Source organism: Vulpes vulpes, chromosome 10 (assembly GCF_048418805.1).
Source record: "Vulpes vulpes isolate BD-2025 chromosome 10, VulVul3, whole genome shotgun sequence".
Lineage (NCBI taxonomy): Eukaryota > Metazoa > Chordata > Mammalia > Carnivora > Canidae > Vulpes > Vulpes vulpes.
The window spans coordinates 16,492,167-16,512,653 of record NC_132789.1 but is presented as its reverse complement, the minus strand read 5'-3'; the positions used below and the strand labels follow the sequence as shown (position 1 = coordinate 16,512,653).

Genomic DNA, 20,487 nt, shown 5'->3' with positions numbered 1-20,487 from the left:
CTGCCTCCGCCGCCATGAATAGCGTAGGGGAGGCCTGCACCGACATGAAGCGCGAGTACGACCAGTGCTTCAATCGCTGGTTTGCCGAGAAGTTCCTTAAAGGGGACGGCTCCGGAGACCCGTGCACCGACCTCTTCAAGCGCTATCAGCAGTGTGTTCAGGTGAGCCCTTAGGTGGCCAGGGCCCTTTCGTCTCTATCCCCTGGCTCCTGGTTCTCGCTGCGGTGTCCCCGGCCACACGCGCAGTACCTGGCGGAAGTTGGGCTGGGAAGGATTTGAAGAAAAGCCTCAGTGAGGGCAGTGGCAGGGGCTTTCTCCCCACCATCAGCACTAAGGCCACCCGGTATCTCTCTGAATGACAAATGTTTTTACAATGCTTTACATTTTACGGAGCACAGGAACATCCTTTGGTTCATTTGGTGCTCAAACTCATAAAGTGGGCATAGTTGTTCATATTTTTATACATGGAACGTTTATGCCCCCAAATAGGAAGTGATTAGTTCAAGTTCACCAGAATCATTTCCTTGATTTTTGAGGTAGTGCACTGTTCCACTATTGTTGGGGGGGCGAAGCGGGGTGTTGGCCTGAGCTGTTAGACCTGAGGGTCTCATTTTGTTGTAATTCCTTTGTCCTGTTCTCTCAACCCGCTAGGAAATTTTCATTCCAGCTCAATGAATGTGAAACTGCTTTGGATTTTAAGAACCGCACTGAGCACAGCACTCCCAATTAGTTAACTTAAAACATCTTCAGGGTCATTACAAGTTGGTATCTGTATCCCATTTACAGATAGAAAAGTGAGACTTGCTGAGGTTCACTTAGCCAGAAAGTCCTGGAACTCAGGTTTGAATTTGTGTCTGTCATAACAGAGTAGAAAACTGTTTAAATTCCACGTATGAAACATGGACGACTCATCACAATTCCTTTTTTTTTTTTTTTAAGATTTTATTTATTTATTTGGCAGAGAGAGAGAGAGAGAGCCTGCACACAAGCAGGGGGAGCAACAGAGGGAGAAGGAGAAGCAGGCTCCCCACTGAGCAGGGAGCCCAATGTGTGGCTCCATCCCAGGACCCTGAGATCATGACCTAAGCTGAAGGCAGACGCTTAACTGACTGAGCCATCCAGGAGCCCCTCATCACAATTCCTTTCCAATCTCTTCTTTGGCCTTACATTTAATTTCTCTATAATGGTACTCGGGTTAAAAAGAGTACAAGTGTTGAATCATGGTTGGGTGGCCTTTTGGTGTGATCTGATTTACTTCTGTACCATTATATTTACAAAGTTTGGTCCTCAGGCTTCGTATAGACCTGTATCATGTGTTTTCTTCTCCCGTCAGAAAGCAATAAAGGAGAAGGAGATTCCCATTGAAGGACTGGAATTCATGGGCCATGGCAAAGAAAAGCCTGAAAGCTCTTCTTGAACTTGACAGTCACCTTGAAAATAGACTCCTCCAATCAGGAAATTGAGGACACTGGATCTCATCAATTAAGGCCGTGAAAATAGCCATTGGTTTGATGAGGAGTTTAGGAGGGAGTTTTCTTTTCTCCTTGATTTCCTCTCACTTGTAAAAGATGATGAACCATCACTCTTTGCTTTGAGATGATTTCTCACTCGTGCTGTGGCATCTTGCAGGAACCTCACCTGCTAAAACTGAACGATTTCTTGGGATTATGGTTGCAATACTTGGTCTAGGATCAGCTTTAAATATCCTTTGTGTGTAAATACTGATAAACTTGTCAGGATGATCAGGGTTGCCTGACCTCTTGAGTTTGCTTCAAAGGACATTAGGTAGATTGTACTAGGGTTATTATTATTCATGGAAGCAACTGGTTAGGATCTCTCTTCTCTCAGGGAGCCAAGGCTCTGAAAAGGGATTCCAGCACAACGGTTTTAAACCGGGGAACGGTTTTATTTTTATTTAACAACTTTTAAGGTTGCTGGTGGACTGGGTTAGCCAAGAGGAAGACAGCCTTAAGAGTTCCTTGCCTTAAGAAAAGGTGTCAGATTTCTGATTAAGGTGTGAAAGCTTGAAGAATGTTGCAGTACACAAACCATTTCAGAGCTCATAGTATAGTTTAGGAATTAAGATCCTTGGAGTAACAATGGAAGAAGATCCTAAATTGCAGAGATTTGCTGTTCCCAGCTTTCAGCCCAAGTCAATTAATTAGGTCTACCTATATTACCATAAAACTGCCAAAATGCTGCATCTGGTTAAATGGGACAAGAGTTTGTTTTATTTGCCTTGTGTACCCACCCTGCCCTCCAATGTCTGTAATCATGAAGACGGAATAAATTGTAACATTTAGTTTCATTATTTGCCCCTGGAGAACTCTGCACTTTACAGAACAAGTATTAAAAAAAAAAAGAAAGAAAGAAAATACAGAACAAGTATTACACCGTAATCCTATATATATCCCATATATTGGGGGGGGGGGGTGTTTTAATTTAAAGGTGAAGAAAAAGTGAAGATTTATCTAAGGTAAATAGTGTGCTAAAACAATTAGAAACATCATTGATTTCTAAAATTTATTCCTAGAGCAAGCGACGTAAATAATATGCTTCTATAACTGCACAAAAGATGTCAGGATCAGGTGAGCATTTACACACTTTGGAAAGTTAGGTAGTCACCAAAATTGCAGGTCTTGAGTAATTTGGTTCAATGATATCCACCCAATATGGTATAAAACAATTTACAGAAGGTGGAAATTGTATTATCCTCTCTCCTGTGGTTAGATCACAAAATGATAAAGATGGCAGGGATCCTTTTTTTCTCTTACTATAAAAGGCTTTCACACCCTGTGTTTCCATATGTCTCACCTTTGTGGTACTAGTTTACTATATGTACTATGCAATACCAAAACCTGGTAGCTTCTTGAATCTTAGTATAAAACCAGTTGAGCTTCAAGAATAAAACACTCCAAGCCAACCATGTTCTTTCATTGTAATTGCTACTGAAGGAGTAATTTTTTCTGATCTTTTTCTTAAGGAGAGGGAGAGAAGAGAATCTTAAAAGCAGGCTTCACATAGCATGGAGTCCAATGCAGGGCTCAATCTCACAAATCTTAGATCATGACCTGAACTGCAATCAAGAGTTGGACGCTTAACCTACTGAGCCACCCAGAAGCCCAATTGTTCTTCGTTCTATTTTGACTTCATCCTGCCCATAAAGTGACTCCAACTATCTCAGCTACTTCAAGATTAATTTTGAAGAGAAATTAAGTGCTCTTTTAAGGGTGATTTTGTAACTATTACTATTGTTTCTCCCTAATTCTTAATGCTACAGGAAGGTTTTAAATCCAGAAACAAATAAAGCTAATGCTATATGGAGAAATGTGTCATACTGCCTTTATTTCTCCAAGAGTTCCTAATCCTTTCACCCTTCAGGGTGCTGAGAGAAGACCCCAAGATGAGAACTTGACACTTTTGAAGACAATTACCTGACTATAGGGAGTATTCTTCAGCAAATGCTGGTATAATGGGACAAGAGAAAGCTAGGACACAGAAAGTACTTCCTCTGGAGAATCAAAGATACCCTTTTCTGTAAATTGCACATATTCTACTGGCGGCCACTCAATATCTTTGCCATCCAAAGTCTGTCAGGACCCAATCTTGATACTTAAATTAGCTCCACTTATGGTCCCTTTGCTTTACCCACCCCCAGACATAAGAAACCAAGGACAAGCCTGTTATAAACAATGTTATCCAGAGGCCTGTATGCAGCAGCCATAAACCTTCATTACATAAACAAAAATAACCTTAATGCTGATTTTGGAGGGAAAAACAAAGAATACAACTCTCAGATCATGGACCAATCTAAGTTATTTATTTAAGCCATCTCCTGCCATAAGCAAAAGGATGGAGGATCAGTATACTGGTCATCAAAGTAAGGAAGGTGAGCTTAAGGTCCCATATACTTTTCTGGTCCGTGTGCAGAGTCATGGTCCAAACCAGTCCTGTGGTCCCCACTGGGTGCTGGTCCAGGTTCTGTTTATTCATCTTCATAGCCGGTTGGAAGTGGATTCACGTGAGAGTTATGGAATAGAGTATGATTACCATCTCCCCAGGGAAAGGGCTGTGGAGTGAAGATGTCAATTAGGCAATTCCAGAAAAGAATTCATAAATAGCACTGCCATGAACTGCTTAAGATAAAGGGGAAGTGACAGACAATACATAACAACAAAATGGTAATTAATCCTTTAACTACTGGCGTATTTCAGCCTTCCCGTAATTTAATGGAGCTCTCTTATAACTTCCAGGAGAGCCTTTAAAGTAGACAGTAGGAAAAGCAACCTCAAGTTCATTATTCATAAGCCTCTCCCTGGCAATTAGTCTATCAGTGCAATGTTTATGAAAGTATAATCCACACATGATCTGTATCAGAATGGTAGAGGTGGGTAAATGAGAGGAGATGCTTACTTAAATGCAGACTTCTGGGCTTTATTCCAGACCTAAAACAAACCTCTGGATTGGAAACTGCAACCTACCCTCCTCAAATTTTTTTTTTTTTTTTTTTTTTTTTTAAGATTTGAGACAGAAAACGAGAGAGCATGAGCAGAGGGGAGGGGCAAAGGGAGGAGAAGAAGCAAATTTCCTACTGAGCAGGGAATCACCTGAATTGTATCTAACTTAACCCACTGAGCCACCAGGCACCTCACCCTCAATGTTTTTGCTCATTGTCTTTGAAAAACAATGCTGTAGGGCAGTGGTTTCCAACCGAGGATGATTTTGCTCCTCCAAGGACATTGGGCAATATCTGGAGACATCTGAGACAGCACATCCAGGCAAAGGTTGAGGATGCTGTTAAATATCCCAGGACTCACAGGATAGCCCCTTGCCCCAACAAGAATTATCCAGCCCCAAATGTCAATAGTACTGAGACTGATAACCCTGCTATATGGTTTTTACATCTATTGTACAAGGGTGGGAGTGGGGCTCAGACTCAAAAAATTCTTTCAGAATCTAAGAATCTAGCTTAAGATGTTATAAGGCCAGTCCCATCTCCTCTAAGTCATGTAATAATTATTAAAGAGCCAGACGGGCGTCTTGTTAAGAATACTTACAACAAGCAATGGAAAACAAATGCATTGCATCTACATCAACAGCAAAGGATAAAACACTTGAGAAAATAACGAGCAGAGGTCGGAATAGGAAAAGCTGTTAGTTTCCTCATTATGCAGCTAGTACCTGCCAGATGCCCAGGTCGTAGAAGGGTAAACCACGTTCCCATTTTGCCACTTTAAGGGAGATTCCCAAACATCCAAGTCTCATACAACCGACAACCGTTTCGGGACAGTATCAGAATGCAGAGATGGGATGGATCAGAAAAGGAAAATTGAAGGACTCTTATTGTATGACCTTGAAAAAGAAAACAGATGTGACCCCCCCCCCCAAGGCTGTTACTTTCCCATAAAACGGGAGAAAATAAAAGTTTGTAAGAATTATATGATAAATTGTACACGATTATAGAGAACTGAGAACTTGGACTAGGCATTTGTAATAAAAGGAGAACGGATACTCGAAAGCCTACAAAGGCGTACCTTGGACCTGATGCGGAGATGGGGGTAGGCGATGAACTCAGGTCTCTCGTGCTCTCCGTGATGCGACTTCAGGAAGACGTTCAGCATGCTCACTCCCACGCCAGGGAGCGCTACGAAGTAGGTGAGGGCCTTCCACATGCGAGCTGTGGAGGGGGCACGACTCTTAGGCCTGGTGTGGGGACCCAGCCCGAGGCTCGCCTCCCCGACCCCAAGTCCTCAAGCCAAGGTCACAGTCCTGCCCTGCCTCGCTCGAGTGGGGCTGAGGCCCGCCCCGCCAACCGCAGCTCCAGTACCTGAGCCCTCCTCGCCGTGGGCGCCGCTCGACATGGACCGCCCCAGCTGTGCCCCGGACCGACCTAGCAGCCCAGAGAGCCGGAACACAGCGGCCGCCGACGCCATTTTCGACCTGGACAGCCTCAACGCCGGAAGCGGAAGTGGAAAATGGGCTGGGGGTGGGACCACAACCCCAAAAGCAAGCTCCTATTGGGCGGAGCCTTAACGCAAGTAGCCTGCGTACTATCCTCCCGGCGGTCGGAGTCCCAGTTAAAATCCTCAGAGCCACCAGTTTTGAGGGAGCATGCGCTCTGCACCTCCTCCTCCTGCTGTTCTCACCCTGGTGAGGCGAGGCGAGGATAAGTACGAAAGGGGGATTTATGGAGGGCGCTCCGGCGTCCGGAAGCTGTGTCTTAGTTGGAGTCTGCGGACAGCAGCTGGAGGTTCCGAGCTCAGACCACCCCGTTCCTCCCCCTCCTGTGACGTCATTTTCATCGCACTTGACACAATCGTCGTCATCGTTATTATGTTTGTCTCTCCTACTAGAATATGAACTCTATGATACCAGAGTTTTCCATAGCAGCCTTCCCAGAGCCTGGAATTGCAGGGACTCAATACAAATGAATGAGTGAGTGAATGAATGAGTAGCAACGGGAACCAGGAGGAGCCCTGGGAATCCAGAAAATCTGGATTTTATTTTATTTTTTAAAGATTTATTTATTTATTCAGAGAGAGCAAGACAGAGACAGAGACACAGGGCAGAGGGGGAAGCAGGCTCCATGCAGGAAGCCCGACGCGGGACTCGATCCCGGGTCTCCAGGATCACACCCCGGGCTACAGGCGGTGCTAAACCTCTGCCCGAAAATCTGGATTTTAATTCCGCCTCAACATCCTTAACTTTTGGCTTCTTTTAGCCTTCTCTCCATTGAAACTCGAAGCAAAAATTAACATCTGTTTTGTCTCTTCAAACCCCCTTCCCCCACTTCTTCCTTTTTCTCCCGTCTACTCCTCTAAAGACAGTTTTAAAAATTAAAATTAGGGGCACCTGGGTGGCTCAGTGGTTGAACATTTGCCTTTGGCTCAGGTCATGATCCCTGGGGTCCTGGGATGAGTCCTTCATCAGGCTCCCCGCATGGAGCCCGCTTCTCCCTCTGCCTGTGTCTCTGCCTTTCTCTGTGTGTCATGAATAAATAAAATCTAAAAAACAAACAAACGAACCCAGAGTAGGGGAACAAACAGGAACTCCATTGTGGGAAGACTAGATTCACATTTTGTTTCCATTCCTTACACCCTGTGACTTTGGGCAAATAAGGTAAAATAAATGTTGTAAGGCTATGCAGTTTCACGAAGACAAAAATTTAGGGTCGTGCTACCAGAGAGTTACAATCTGATGTCGCATTAGATCTCCCTTTCTCTGAGTAGGCCGGGTTTTTTTTTAAGATTTTATTTATTCATGAGAGACAGAGAGACAGAGAGAGGGAGAGAGAGAGAGGCAGAGACACAGGCAGAGAGAAGCAGGCTCCATGCAGGGAGCCCGACGTGGGACTCGATCCCGGGTCTCCAGGATCAGGCCCTGGGCCAAAGGCGGCGCTCAACCCCTGAGCCACCCGGGCTTAGGCTGGGTTTTTACATATTATGGTATGCCACGTGATACATCAAGATTGTCAAATCCCTAGACATCCTCAAACACAGCCAAATGGTACATGAGGCTCCATAGTATGGCCATGGAAAGGGTCCAAGCTCAAGGATCAGGAAATCCTGGGTTTATTTTATTTTATTTTTTTTTAAATTTATGATAGTCACAGAGAGAGAGAGAGAGAGAGAGAGAGAGAGGCAGAGACACAGGTGGAGGGAGAAGCAGGCTCCATGCACCGGGAGCCTGATGTGGGATTCGATCCCGGGTCTCCAGGATCGCGCCCTGGGCCAAAGGCAGGCGCCAAACCGCTGCGCCACCCAGGGATCCCGAAATCCTGGGTTTAAATCTTTGGTTTGCCACCAACTGTTTACTCTTCTCTAAAATGGGAATGTAATACCCATTTATTCATCCCTTTATCCAATAAATATTTATCAGAACCCAGCTCTACTTTGGGAAGTTACTCAGCCCCACCTCTAATATAATAATGAGATTTCATTTAATAAATATTAACTAAGGTGCCTACTATGTGCCAGCCATGGGTGGTAGGAACTCCAGGTGTAAGATCTCTCTCATTTAACTTACATTCTAGTGGTGGAGAAAGGATTAAATGAAAAATGTCTGGGATGCCTGGGTGGCTCAGCAGTTTGGTGCCCAGGGCATCATCCTGGAGTCCCGGTATCAAGTCCCACATCGTGTTCCTTGCATGGAGCCTACTTCTCTCTCTGCCTGTGTCTCTGCCTCTCTCCTACTCTGTGTCTCTCATGAATAAATAAATAAAATCTTTTTTAAAAAGAAAAATGTCTGAAATATATTAAAGATTCAACAAATATTCATTTCCTCATAGGGCTTTTGTACACTTCGCAGTGTGGTACTGCTAAGTAAAGATTCTATCATGTGCTTGGCTCACAGCACATGCTTGAGCATGATGCTTATGATGTTATTGCCAGGTATGCTCAACATTTCTAAAGCCTCAGGTGTTTGAGTTTGGACAACCCAGGAACCCAAAATCATCAATAAAAAGAATAGCTAATATTTATTGGGCATTTATTTTGTGCCCATATCCATGGTAAAGACTTTATACAAATTGCCCTCTCCACCTCACTAACTGATCACTCCATTCTTCAAGTTAAACACTTGGGAGTCATCTTTGATTCTTCTCTCTCTCTCTCTCTCTCTCTCTCTCTCTCTCTCACACACACACACACACACACACACACTTTATATCCAGTCCATCAACAAATCCTGCCAGCTCTTCCTTCAGGCACATCCAGAATCTGACCATTTCCTACTCCCCATTGTTACCAATCTGATCAAAGATGTCCTCACCTCTCACCTGGACAACCACCATGGCCTCCTGACTTGTCTTCCTGCCACCTGGTCCCCCTACAGTCTATTGCCTACATGGCAATCAGAAAGATTCTTAAAAAAAAAAAAAAAATGATTTTATTTATTTATTCATGAGAGACACAGAGAGAGAGAGAGAGGCAGAGACACAGGCCGAGGGAGAAGCAGGCTCCATGCGGGGAGCCTGATGTGGGACCCCATCCCAGGACTCTGGGATCACGCCCTGAGCCGAAGCAGACACCCAACCGCTGAGCCACCCAGGTGCCCCCTAGAGGGATTCTTTAAAGTCTGTCAGATCATCTTCCTCTCTGGCTCAAAATCCTTCCATGGCTTCCATCTCATTCAGAGTAAATACCCAAGTCCTTAGAATAGGCTAGTCCTATACACCCTACCCCCAGCCACCTCTCTCACACCATACTTTCTCCCTACCTCTTGCCCATTTCACTCCAGCTACATTGGCTTTCTTGCCTTTCCTTGGACATGCCATGCATGCCTCTGCCTCAGGACTGCTGCACATGCTCATTTCTCTGCGTAGAAGAGTTTTCTCCCTGATGGCCCCATGAATTACTTCTTCATTTCACTCAGGGGTCTGCTCAGAAGTCATCTCAGCAGAAAGGCCTTCCCAGACCACCCAGAAGTGAAATGACTCCATCCCACTCTGACACTTTATCCTCCTGCTGTGCCTTATCTATCTTCATGGCACTTACCACCATCTGCTGTATAAAATATTAATTGCTTTATTGTCTGTTTTCCTTCACCAAACACCATGGAGCAAGGACTATGTTTTGTTCACCAGTATGACCTCAGTACTTGGCACATGATAGGTATTCACTGAATACACATTAATCCCAACCAAGATCCTGTGAATTAGATACTATTCTACCCACTTTTCATAGAAGGAAACTGAGACTCTGGGAGGTGTAGGAAATTGCCCAGAGTCAGAACTAATTTAGACAAGTGGTAGACCCAGGCAGTTTGGGACTCAGGCCAGTTCTTTTAACCTCAAAGGCATAGAGGCTTTGCTTTAGGTAGAATGATATCAAGCCCAAGAGTTCATGCTGATCTGAGGCTCTGAAAAGAAAAGGAATAACTGTTTGATTTCTGACATCAGTGGATTTGGAAAGAAAAAATCTTTCAAGTTATGGGGTCCTTGAGAATGGACAGAACCATCAAATGTGTCCTCAGGGTACTGAACTGGCAGTTCTCAGCTTGTGCTGCCTCTCACAGTGACCCCCAGGGCACCAGGCCTCTCTGTGCAGGGAGCCTCCCCAAGGCCATGGCCAGCCAGGCCTGGATTTGACGTCATCCTCCCTGGCAGCTGGTGATGTTTATGCTCATGCTGAAGCCACTAAGGTCTCTGATGCTCTATTTCCTTGAAGCAGGGAGCTGGCAGGTGGACATTCCAATCCTGGGGGCGGCTGATGAGGGGAGGCATTGTTGTCAGACTGGGGGAGGCTGCCTAGCCAAGGACAGGGCTTGCTTAGGGAAAAGCTTATCTGGGGGTATCCTGCCTGCTATTCCTAACATGGTTTTTCCCAATAAGAGCACCTCCAGGGGGATCCCTGGGTGGCGCAGCGGTTTAGCGCCTGCCTTTGGCCCAGGGCGCAATCCTGGAGACTCGGGATTGAATCCCACGTCGGGCTCCTGGTGCATGGAGCCTGCTTCTCCCTCTGCCTATGTCTCTCCCTCTCTCTCTCTCTCTCTCTCTCTCTCTCTCTGTGTGTGTGTGACTATCATAAGTAAATAAAAACTAAATAAATAAATAAAAAGATTTAAAAAAAAAGAGCACCTCCAGGAACCAATAAATATTTGTCTGCTAAGAGACTAATCCTACGAGAAAGCACTGAAACATTTTTCCAAGCACACTGCAGGGGAAGCCAGGGTGTTATGACTACCACCTCCATCTTCTGAATAACTTATCTGAGCTGTTCAGCATCATTAGTTCATTTAATTAGGGTCTCAACTATGTCCTTGGACCAGGGTGACAGAACTGACCCTCATGGAACACCCAGTCTAGAGGGAAAGACTGAAAAGTAGGTAGTTATTACAACCAATGTGCTGGGTTCTACAATGGGAGGCAGTGCAGCATGGATCTTGGTGTCAAGTTCAAGTCTCATTTCTGCTACTCACCTATGTAATCAAGGGGAAGTCATATTACGCCTTAGATTCTCCACCTGTGAATCAGAGTCATTTACAGAATAATAGTTATTAGCTAACATTTATTAAGCACTTACCATGTCCTGGGCCCTTCACATGTACAACAGTCCTATGAGATAGGTGCTATTCTTATTCCTGTTTTGCAGATGAGGAAACTAAGGTACAAAGGGAGGTTAAGTCATTTGCCTAAGTTTCACATCCCTCTAAGTGATTGATTGAGCCAGGATTCAAATCCAGAAAGTCTAGTCTTAACATTTGCATGTTTAATTACTATGTGATACTGCTTCAATAACTCAAGTAACCTTAACACAAAGTGAACGCTCAAAAATTGTTAACTATTATTATTGCCCTGATTAGGAGAAAGGGTATAGGGTCATGGAAGCAGAGCAGAAGGGCCTAGATTATAGAGGGGCAATCTGAGAAGTCTTTCTGTAGGAGATGACATCTAAGTCATGGCTCCTTCCAATAAATATGACTAAGTCGGGACAAATTTGGATGAGGAGGGAGATAAGAAGAGTTTTCCCAGCAGACATCACCACAGAGAAAAGATAAGGGTACTGGATCTGGAATTCCAAATGGTGCCTTTAAGGCTGGAGGTGTGAAGGCGTGGAGGGAGCAAGAACTTAAAAGGTCCTGCAGGTCATGCTGAGTTAAGATTTTATCTGAAAGTTACTGAGAAGGCTTGGTTTTAAAATAGGAGAGAGATGATTAGCTTCATAATTTAGAAAGATCTCTGGTTGTAGTGCAGCTAGAGGTTTGCACAGGGGGCTGGATGTGAAATTCTGTCTCTTTGGGGCAGTTAGAGCAGGCAGATAGTGTAGCTTGCAGGTTAGAGCACTGGATTCAGACCCTGAGCCTCCTTGGTTGACTTTCTTGGCCCTTGTCCTCCCTACTTCAGAGGACCTACAGCAAGGCACTTATCTCGTTCAGGCTTCCTTTCTCTATTTATTGAAAAAAGTTATAAACTGCCAATCTTCCAGAACTGTTTGAACTTAAATGTGATAGCGTAGGTAGAGAACCTGGAATGTGGGGTGTGCACAGTGAAGGGTAACTATTATTTATTTCTTTGGTTCCCCCAACACCCTGGGCAGTTTTTAGTAGGCAGGCTGCAGGTGTCATCCATCTCTTTATCCCCATAGAACTTGGTGCTCAATTATTTTCCCTTACTGGGCCCTGTTTGTTGTCATACACATACCTGCACCTAAGACTTTGCTCAGGCTGGCCCCTCCCGGCTGAAAGTGCCCTTCCCACCCTGTTGCCCATCTATGTCTACACGTCCCCCACCCAGTCCTCACTCCTACAGGCAGCCTTTCCTAATTACATCATTCCCCCTTACTCTGGAGCCTCGGTGATGTTTAAGCTCACTGTACCATGTGTAACGACCATTCTACGTCCTTGTTTCCACTCTGAGCTCCAGGAGAGCCTCTCCCCTTTTCTTCCTCACTCTTCTGAATTCCCACACAGCTGGGCACAGAGCAGTAATAACAAAATGGTTAAGAAGTCATGTTCTCAGCGCACCTGGCTGGCTCAGCCAGAAAAGCATGCAACTCTTGACCTTAGGATTGTGAGCTTGAGCCCCATATTGGATACAGAGATTTCTAAAAAAAAAAAAAATTTAATTTAAAAAAGAACTTATGTTCTCAGACAAGGCCTAATTAAAATCCTGGTTCTGCTACTTTTACTGGACAAATCACTTCCCCTGCCCACCTTTTTTATTCATGTAATTTCTACATCCAACATGGGGCTCAAACACATAAAGTCAAGATCAAGAGTTGCATGCTCCACTTTCTCAGCAAGCCAGGTACCTCTTAGTTTCCTTTTCTGTGCCTCAGTTTCTTCATCTCAGAACCAAGAATATATTAGTACCTACCTACTACGGTTTTAGGGAGGACTGAATGGGGTGACGTGTATGAAAGATCAATCTTGCTCAACAAATAGAAATTTGCATTAAATTATTATTAACCTTTCACTATTAAGTTAAAAGCAAAGCCTGTGTATGTTATGTGGAATATATCTCAATAAAGCTGTTAAACACAACAGAGCAGGCTACAAAATGTTACAAAATGCATGTTTCCATTTTTTTGCAAAATGCCAAAAGGACTATACTCACATGTTAACAGAAGTAACATCTGGATATTAATTTTCTTTTAAAATTTGCTACAATGAATATATATTTCTTAAGTTATAAGAACAAAGGCTTTCAGGGGCACCTGGGTGACACAGTCAGTTAAGAGCTGGACTTGGTTTAGGCTCACGTGGTAATCCCATGGTCATGAGATCGAGTCTCTACATCAGGCTCCCCTCGCACAGCGTGGAGCTTGCTTGAGATTTTTTTCTCCCTGTCCATCTGCCCCTCCAGCTCCTGCTCTTTCTCTCTAAAAGAAAAATTTAAAAACAAAACAAAACAACAAAAACAAACAAAGGCTTTCACCAAAAAAGCAGATTAGGAAGTTGCTACCAGCACTTCTGTTGCTGGTATTCTTCCCATGAGAGTGGAAACCCCATGAGGACAGGGAACCCACTTTGCCTTGCGCAGAAGGGCCCTGAACAAATATTGACACAAAGGTCACTGGACCGGGAGCTTCTCCGGCACCCGCGCCTGCAGTACCGCTCTCTCCCTGTGGGTGGCAGGCTGCGCATGTGCGGGCACCGCCCACGGGTCTGCACCCGCAGGATCTGAGCCTGCGACCTTCAACTTGGCTGTCGGGTCTCGGGATCCTTGAAGGAAGGGAGGAGGTGGAACTTGCGAGAGGGATAAAAGAAGCCTAGCCCTTGCCTCGGGGCTCTTTTTTTCTTTCTTTCTTTTTAAGATTCTTTTTATGAGAGACACAGAGAGGCAGAGACATAGAGGGAGAGGTAGGCTCCTCGAAGGGAGCCTAACGTGGGTCTCAATTTGGGGACCGGGATCACGCCCTGACCCAAAGGCAGACGCTCAAACGCTGAACCACCCAGGCGTCCCTCCCTCGGGGCTCCTTCTTAAGGCCTTGCCTCTGAAATTTTTCCCGTGAAAATCTTCACTTCCTAGAGGATGTTCCCCAGCTCTTCCAACTCGCGTCTTAGTGGATGGCGGACAGGAGAGACTGAAAAGCCCCCTGGGCCTGGGGGGCGGGGTGGGCGGGAAAGAGATAGAGATCATTCTGAAAATCTTCATCTTTGGGCACCTATATGGCTCAGTGGTCGAGCGTCTGCGTTGGGCTCGGCGTGTGATCCCTGGGTCCTGGGATCAAGTCCCAAACTGGGCTCCCTGTGAGGAGCCTGCTTCTCTCTGCCTGTCTCTGCCTCTCTCTGTGTGTCTCTCGTGAATAAATAAATAACATTTTTTAAAAAGAAAGAAAAATCTTCATCTCTGTAACTCATAACTCACAGGGCGCTGCGCTTGGCATTGACTATCCCCACCCAGTAGCTCTTTGATCTTAGGAGGGAGGTGTGTTAGCATCCCCCTCTTGCTAGGCTACTGTGGTTTAGAGAGGTAGTGATCGCTTAGAGAGACAGACCTCAGCTGTGTTTGATTCCAAATCCCTTCCCTTGATCGATGCCTATGTGTCAGGCTGAGATTACCCTTGGTGGAGGCATGTGTGCATCTAACTCACCATTAAATTATTAATACTAATCGCATCTATTTAGCCTATCCTTACTGTAGGGTTGGCACTCGACATATACTATCTCATTTAATTCTTCCAGCAACCCATGAAGAAGTACTGTTACCGCCATGTTACAGATGAGGAAACTGGACCTCAGAGAAGCAAAAATGGACACAACTAGAGACAAGTTGACTGAGGCAAGATTCAAAGGCACAGCTGACCCCACTCTTTGCATTCAACCAGTACATGCTCTTTTTTTTTTTTTTTTTTTTTTTTTTAAGTAGACTCTAGTCCAATGTGGGGCTTGAACTCATGACCCTGAGATCAAAAGTCACATGCTCCAGGGTGCCTGGGGGGCTCAGTTCGTTAAGCATCTGTTTTTGGCTCAGGTCATGATCCTGGGGTCCTGGGGTCCTGGAACTGAGGCCCAGGTCAGGCTTCCTGCTCAATAGGGAGCCTCCTTCTCCCTCTGCTCATGCTCTTGTTCTCTCTCTCTCTCTCAAATGGATACATTTTTAAAAAGTTTTTAAAAACTAAGTGTATTTTTAAGTTTTTAAATTTTTATTATGTTTTAAGATTTTATTTACTCATTCATGAGAGGCACAGAGAGACAGGCAGAGACATGGGCAGAAGGAGAAGCAGGCTTCCTGTGGGAAGCCCAATGCAGGATTGATCCGAGGACCCCAAGATCATGACCTGAGCCAAAGGCAGACCTCAACCACTGACCCACCCAGGTGCCCCAAATAAATGTATTTTTTAAAAAAGAGTCACATGCCCACTGAGTGAGCCAGCTAAGCACCCCCAGTATATGTTTTTTTCTTAACTATTTAAGTATTGGAGTATTGACTAGCTAATACATCTCTATGGTTCAAATTACCAAAAAATAAAAATTAAAGAAGGAAAAGTCACCTCCTATCCCTGTCCCCCAGCCACACCGTTTCATTGCAAAGAAAGCCACCCTACTAGAGACTTAAAATGAATCTTCTAGAGATATTCTGTGCATAGACGAGCACTTGTTTTACTGCCTTTTATACAGTCACCACTGATTTTCTAAAACACAGGAAGGACTGAGTCTTATTTAGAACTGAGTGTGGAGGGATACCTGGGTGGCTCAGCGGTTGAGTGTCTGCCTTTGGCTCTGGGCATGATCCCGAGATCCAGGATTGAGTCCCACATTGGGCTCCTTGCAGGGAGCTTGCTTCTCCCCCTGTCTGTGTCTCTGCCTCTCTCTGTGTCTCTCATGAATAAATAAATAAAATATTTTTAAAAATGTCTTGAGCACCTGGGTGGCTCAGAGGTTGAGCATCTGCCTTTGGCTCAGGTCGTGATCTTGGGGTCCTGAGATCAATCCTGCATCAGGCTTCCCACAGGGAGCCTGCTTCTCCTTCTGCCCATGTCTCTGCCTCTCTGTGCCTCTCATGAATAAGTAAATAAAATCTTTTTTTTTTTTAAAGAAATGTCTCTTTCATCCTCTCCATTCCCCCTTTAGTTATGGGCACTGTTCACTCTCCCCTGGACTATTACAGTCATCTCCAGACTGATCTCTCTCCTTGTAGCTCACTGCCCTCTGTCTATTCTCCATATAGCAGCCAGGGTGTCCCTTCTGAAGCCCAGCTCTGACCATATGACCACTCCACTTTGCACCCCTTCAATGGGTTTCTGTTCCCCTAAGATAAAACCCTTATTCTGACCTCCACCATCCTGAAAGCTACAATCACTGCTTATCCCCACTATTTTTACTAAGGACACTCCATTCATCCTCTGAGCTAGCCTTCTTTCTGTTTCTCTCTGTTTTTATTTCCAACTTCAGGGGCTTTAGTCATGCTGTTCCCTCTGTCAGGAGTTCTCTTTCCACTACTTATCTCCCTAATGTCTAAATACCCTGGGAGCTCCATGAGAGCAGGGACCCTTGTCTGCCTTGCTTACTTCTATATCCCCAACACCATACATAGTGCTTAATATTTTTTTAAATTTTATTTATTTATTCATGAGAGACACAGATAGAGAGGCAGAGACACAGACAGAGGAGAAGCAGGCTCCATGCAGGGAGCGCGATGCGGGACTCGATCCCGGGATTCCAGAATCATGCCCTGGGCCAAAGGCAGGGGCCAAACCCCTGAGCCACCTGGGGATCCCCTGCTTAATATTTTTTAAACAAGGTGATTGTGCATCTTTATTGTTTTAATATTTTATTTATTTATTCATGAGAGACACAGAGAGAGAGGCAGAGACACAAGGAGAGGGAGAAGCACCCCCATGGGGAGTGTAATGTCGAACTCTATTCCAGGACCCTGGGATCATGACCTGAGCCAAAGGCAGACATTCAACCACTGAGCCACCAAGGCATCCCAGCTTCCTTATTAAAAAAAAAAAAAAAAAAAAAAAAAAAAAATATATATATATATATATATATATATATATATATATATATGTATTTATTTGAGAGAGAGAGAGAGAAAACATAAGCATGGGAGGGGCAGAGGGAGAAACAGACTCACTACTGAGTGGGGAGCTCCATGCGGGGCTCCATTCCAGGACCCTGAGATCATGACCCTGAGCTGAAATCAAGAGTCAGACACTCAACCAACTGAGCCATCCAGGCACCCCAAAATTCTACTTCTTTAAATTTTGACACAACTTTTAGACTCTACCATGCAATATAATGTCATATCTTCTGTTTTCATCTGATAGCATTATGCACTCTAACTCTACTGCTATAGCCTAAACTCCACTCAGGAAATCACCATACCCCTAGGTCTGCATTTCCCATGATGGGCAGCACAGTGACAAATATTAATCATTCTAAAAAATTTTATTTTATTTATTTTTTGAAGATTTTTATCTATTTGTTTGACAGAGAGAGGACAAGTAGGCAGAATGGCAGGCACAGAGAGAAGGAGAAGCAGGCCCTCTCCAAGCAGAGAACTCAATGTGGAGCTCGATCCCAGGACCCCATGACCTGAGCCGAATGCAAATGTTCAATTGACTGAGCCACCCAGACGCCCCTAAATTTTTTTTTTACCTTGAAAATTTTTATTATTATTTTGCTATTGTTGTTCTAATGACAAAAGAAAATATGCCTGTCGTAAAAATTTCAGACAGAAATAAATCAGAAGGTAAAAGTCCCCAGTGGGTCCTCTCTATAGAGCTATTGTTTGATTTAAATGGCACTTATAAAAAAATAAATTAAATAAATGACACTTATAACATTGTTTCTATTTGTAGACTTTGCAGGGGAGAAAGAGAAGGCAACTTGGCTTGCCCATGGTCAGCTCCTCCACTTAATTTCTGGGTCCCATCCTCCCCCTGGTTATGCACATAGCATTGTTCCTGACATTATACCTTATCCGTGTTGAAGTTGGCATACGTGATTCTGGTGGCGAGGAGGTCTCTTTAAACCTTACCTGTGATGAAGACCACTCTCACACTTCAGTCAGACTCTAGGTCTCCATTCAACTTTGCGAACGTCAAATGAACTTGAACCCTGATGTGAAGTGGTGAAATTGAAACACTTAATGAAATTCCCGGTCAAACTGAACCCAGGTTTGAATCTTGCCTTCATCACTAAATGTGTCACACTCCAGCAGTTTGGCTTTCTGTTCCTGGAAAAAGCCAATCTTGTTCTCACCTGAGGGCCTTTGCAATTACTGGGCCCTCTGCCTGGAACCCTCTTCCTCCACCTGTCACGTGGTGTGCCTCCCCTTAAATATCAGCCTTTCAGGAGAGATCTTACCTGGTCACTTTCTCTAAAGGAAGCCCCCTGTCTTTATCACAAGTATCATGTATTTATTTTTTTTAAGACTTTTATTTATTCATGAGAGAGAGAGAGAGGCAGAGACATAGGCAAAGGGATAAGCAGGTTCCCTGCAGAGCAGGGAGCCCAGTGCAGGACCCCAGGATCAATCTGAGGACCCCAGAATCACAATCTGAGCCGAAGGCAGCTGCTTAACCAACTGAGGCACCCAGGCCCCACAAGTATTTTTTAAATAAAAAATTTTAAAGTTTATTTATTAAATAACCTCTCCTCTCAACATGAGGCTCAAACTCACGATCCCGAGATCAAGAGCCACATGCTTCTCTGACTAGGCCAACTAGGCAGCGCGAAAGTATTTTTTTAAAAAGATTTATTTATGGGGCAGCCTGGGTGGCTCAGCAGTTTAGCACCATCTTCAGCCCAGGATGTGATCCTGGAGACCTGGAATCGAGTCACAGGTCGGGCTCCCTGCATGGAGCGAGAGAAGAGAGGGGACAAAGGCAGAGGGAGAGAGTCCCCAGCAGACCCTGCTGAGTGCGGAGCCTGACACAGGGGTTGATCTCACGACTCTGAGATCATGACTTGAGCCAAAAGTCAAGAGTTGGAGGCTCAACCAACTGTGCTACCCACGTGTCCCAAGCATCATTTTTTCAGTAGCACAAATCATAACCTGTTTTTTGTTTTATTTTCTAGATTGGTTTGTTCGTGTAGGTTCTTTTTTTTTTTTTAAGATTCTATTTATTTGGGGATCCCTGGGTGGCTCAGTGGTTTAGGCGTGATCCTGGAGTCCTGGGATCGGGTCCCACGGTGGGCTCCCTGCATGGAGCCTGCTTCTCCCTCTGCCTGTGTCTCTGCCTCTGTGTGTGTGTGTGTGTGTGTCTCATGAATAAATAAATAGGATCTTTAAAAAAGAAAGTTTCTATTTATTTATTTGACACACACAGAGAGAGAAAGAGCACACAAGCAGGGGAGGCAGGGAGGACAGAGGGAAAGGGAAAAACAGGTTCCCCGCTGAGCATGGAGCCCCCACTATGTGGGGCTGGATGCCTGGTCCTCAAGATCACAACCAGAGCTGAAGGCAGAGGCTCAACTGACTGAGCCACCTAGGCTCCCCTAGAGTGTAGGTTCTATGAAGGAATTTGATTTGTCTTTTGTTGCTGTATCCCCAACACTTTGCACTGTTCCTGGGCCTGAATGCTAACATCCAACATTTTCTGTGGTCCTACTGTGCGCTAAGCACTCTTCTAAGTATTTCATAGAAAAATTCATTCTATTCTTAAAAAACAAAACCTAAAAAAGCCCACCAAAACAAAAACAAAAAACAAACCTCATTAGAGATTGTAGGTATTATTACTAGCCTCCTTTGCCAGAGAGGAAACTGAAGCATTGGAAGGTCAAGTAACAGATGTCAAAGGACAGGTACCTAGAAAGTGGCCAAGGGCAGATTTAAATCCAGGTTAGCCAGGGCCAGAATCCTACTACCCATTTCAAGATGAGTTATCAATGGGGACCATGAGGGTTATTCCAACTGGGAAGAGATCCTGCAATTGCTCTGTAATAGGGTAGATCTAAGGAGCAGGTGTTCTCTGGGAACCCTTTACAAAGGAATTCTCTTCCACTTATTCAGATGTCACCATTTGCTGCTGGGTGCTAAGAACTCTAGATAGAAGGCCTTAGTTCAAACAAACAAAGGCTTAGCATTGACAATGGAGGTGAAAACAGCATCCAGATTAGAGGATGATCGGCTTCCACCCACCATTAGGCTGATAAGAGAGGCCTCTAACGTCCTGGGAGACCACACCTCCCAGCCAGCCCGAATTCTCTTCCACGCCCATTTTCTTCACCCAAAATGTAATGAAGCAGATGCTTCTATCTAAGAAAGCTTTGGAAAACAGTCACTTCCTCTGCAAAGTCTTTCTAACACCTCAGGCTGAGTCAGGCATCTCTTCCACCTTTCCTCAGGCCCTGGCTTCATCATTCCATTAGGTTGTACCTTCCATTCCCGGTTCCCCTGACTGTGATCTCCCTAAGGGCAGAGACCAGCTTCTTCATTGTTGTATCTCTTCCCCTTCTTCTTGCCCTGTTCACTCCTGCTCACTCTTCAGATTTCATCTTAAAGGCCACCTCCTCCAAGAAGCCTTCTCTGGCAACCCTCACAATCTGTATAGAAAACTTACCTGTGCTCTCATGTCTTCAACCAAGCATTGAA

The 20,487-nt window shown here is 44.7% G+C and overlaps 2 protein-coding genes and 1 long non-coding RNA gene across 4 annotated transcripts in view; 1 reads left to right on the top strand and 2 right to left on the bottom strand.

Moving 5' to 3' along the window:
* The first annotated feature begins 14 nt into the window (after nucleotides 1-14).
* On the top strand, nucleotides 15-3,327 carry TRIAP1 (TP53 regulated inhibitor of apoptosis 1). Its single transcript, XM_026015880.2, has 2 exons — nucleotides 15-161; nucleotides 1,333-3,327. Exons 1-2 carry the CDS (start codon nucleotides 15-17, stop codon nucleotides 1,414-1,416), a joined length of 231 nt encoding a protein of 76 aa, XP_025871665.2. The 3' UTR covers nucleotides 1,417-3,327.
* A 470-nt stretch (nucleotides 3,328-3,797) lies between these two features.
* Nucleotides 3,798-6,150, bottom strand: COX6A1 (cytochrome c oxidase subunit 6A1). Its single transcript, XM_026015879.2, has 3 exons — nucleotides 5,827-6,150; nucleotides 5,534-5,676; nucleotides 3,798-4,068 (listed from the first exon to the last, which is right to left on the bottom strand). The coding sequence occupies exons 1-3, from the start codon at nucleotides 5,930-5,932 to the stop codon at nucleotides 3,985-3,987; spliced, it is 333 nt and encodes a 110-aa protein (XP_025871664.1). The 5' UTR covers nucleotides 5,933-6,150; the 3' UTR covers nucleotides 3,798-3,984.
* Nucleotides 6,151-10,457: 4,307 nt separating this feature from the next.
* Nucleotides 10,458-20,487, bottom strand: part of LOC112932883 (uncharacterized) — a 51,690-nt gene continuing 41,660 nt past the window's right edge. Inside the window, exons 3-4 of one of the 2 annotated variants that reach the window (XR_011994658.1) lie at nucleotides 13,199-13,318; nucleotides 10,458-10,960 (exon numbers count right to left, since the gene is read on the bottom strand). This is a non-coding gene — a long non-coding RNA (uncharacterized lncRNA). Of the gene's footprint in view, nucleotides 10,961-12,227; nucleotides 13,319-20,487 lie in introns of those variants that run through there. The other variant, XR_011994657.1, reaches the window with a different exon arrangement.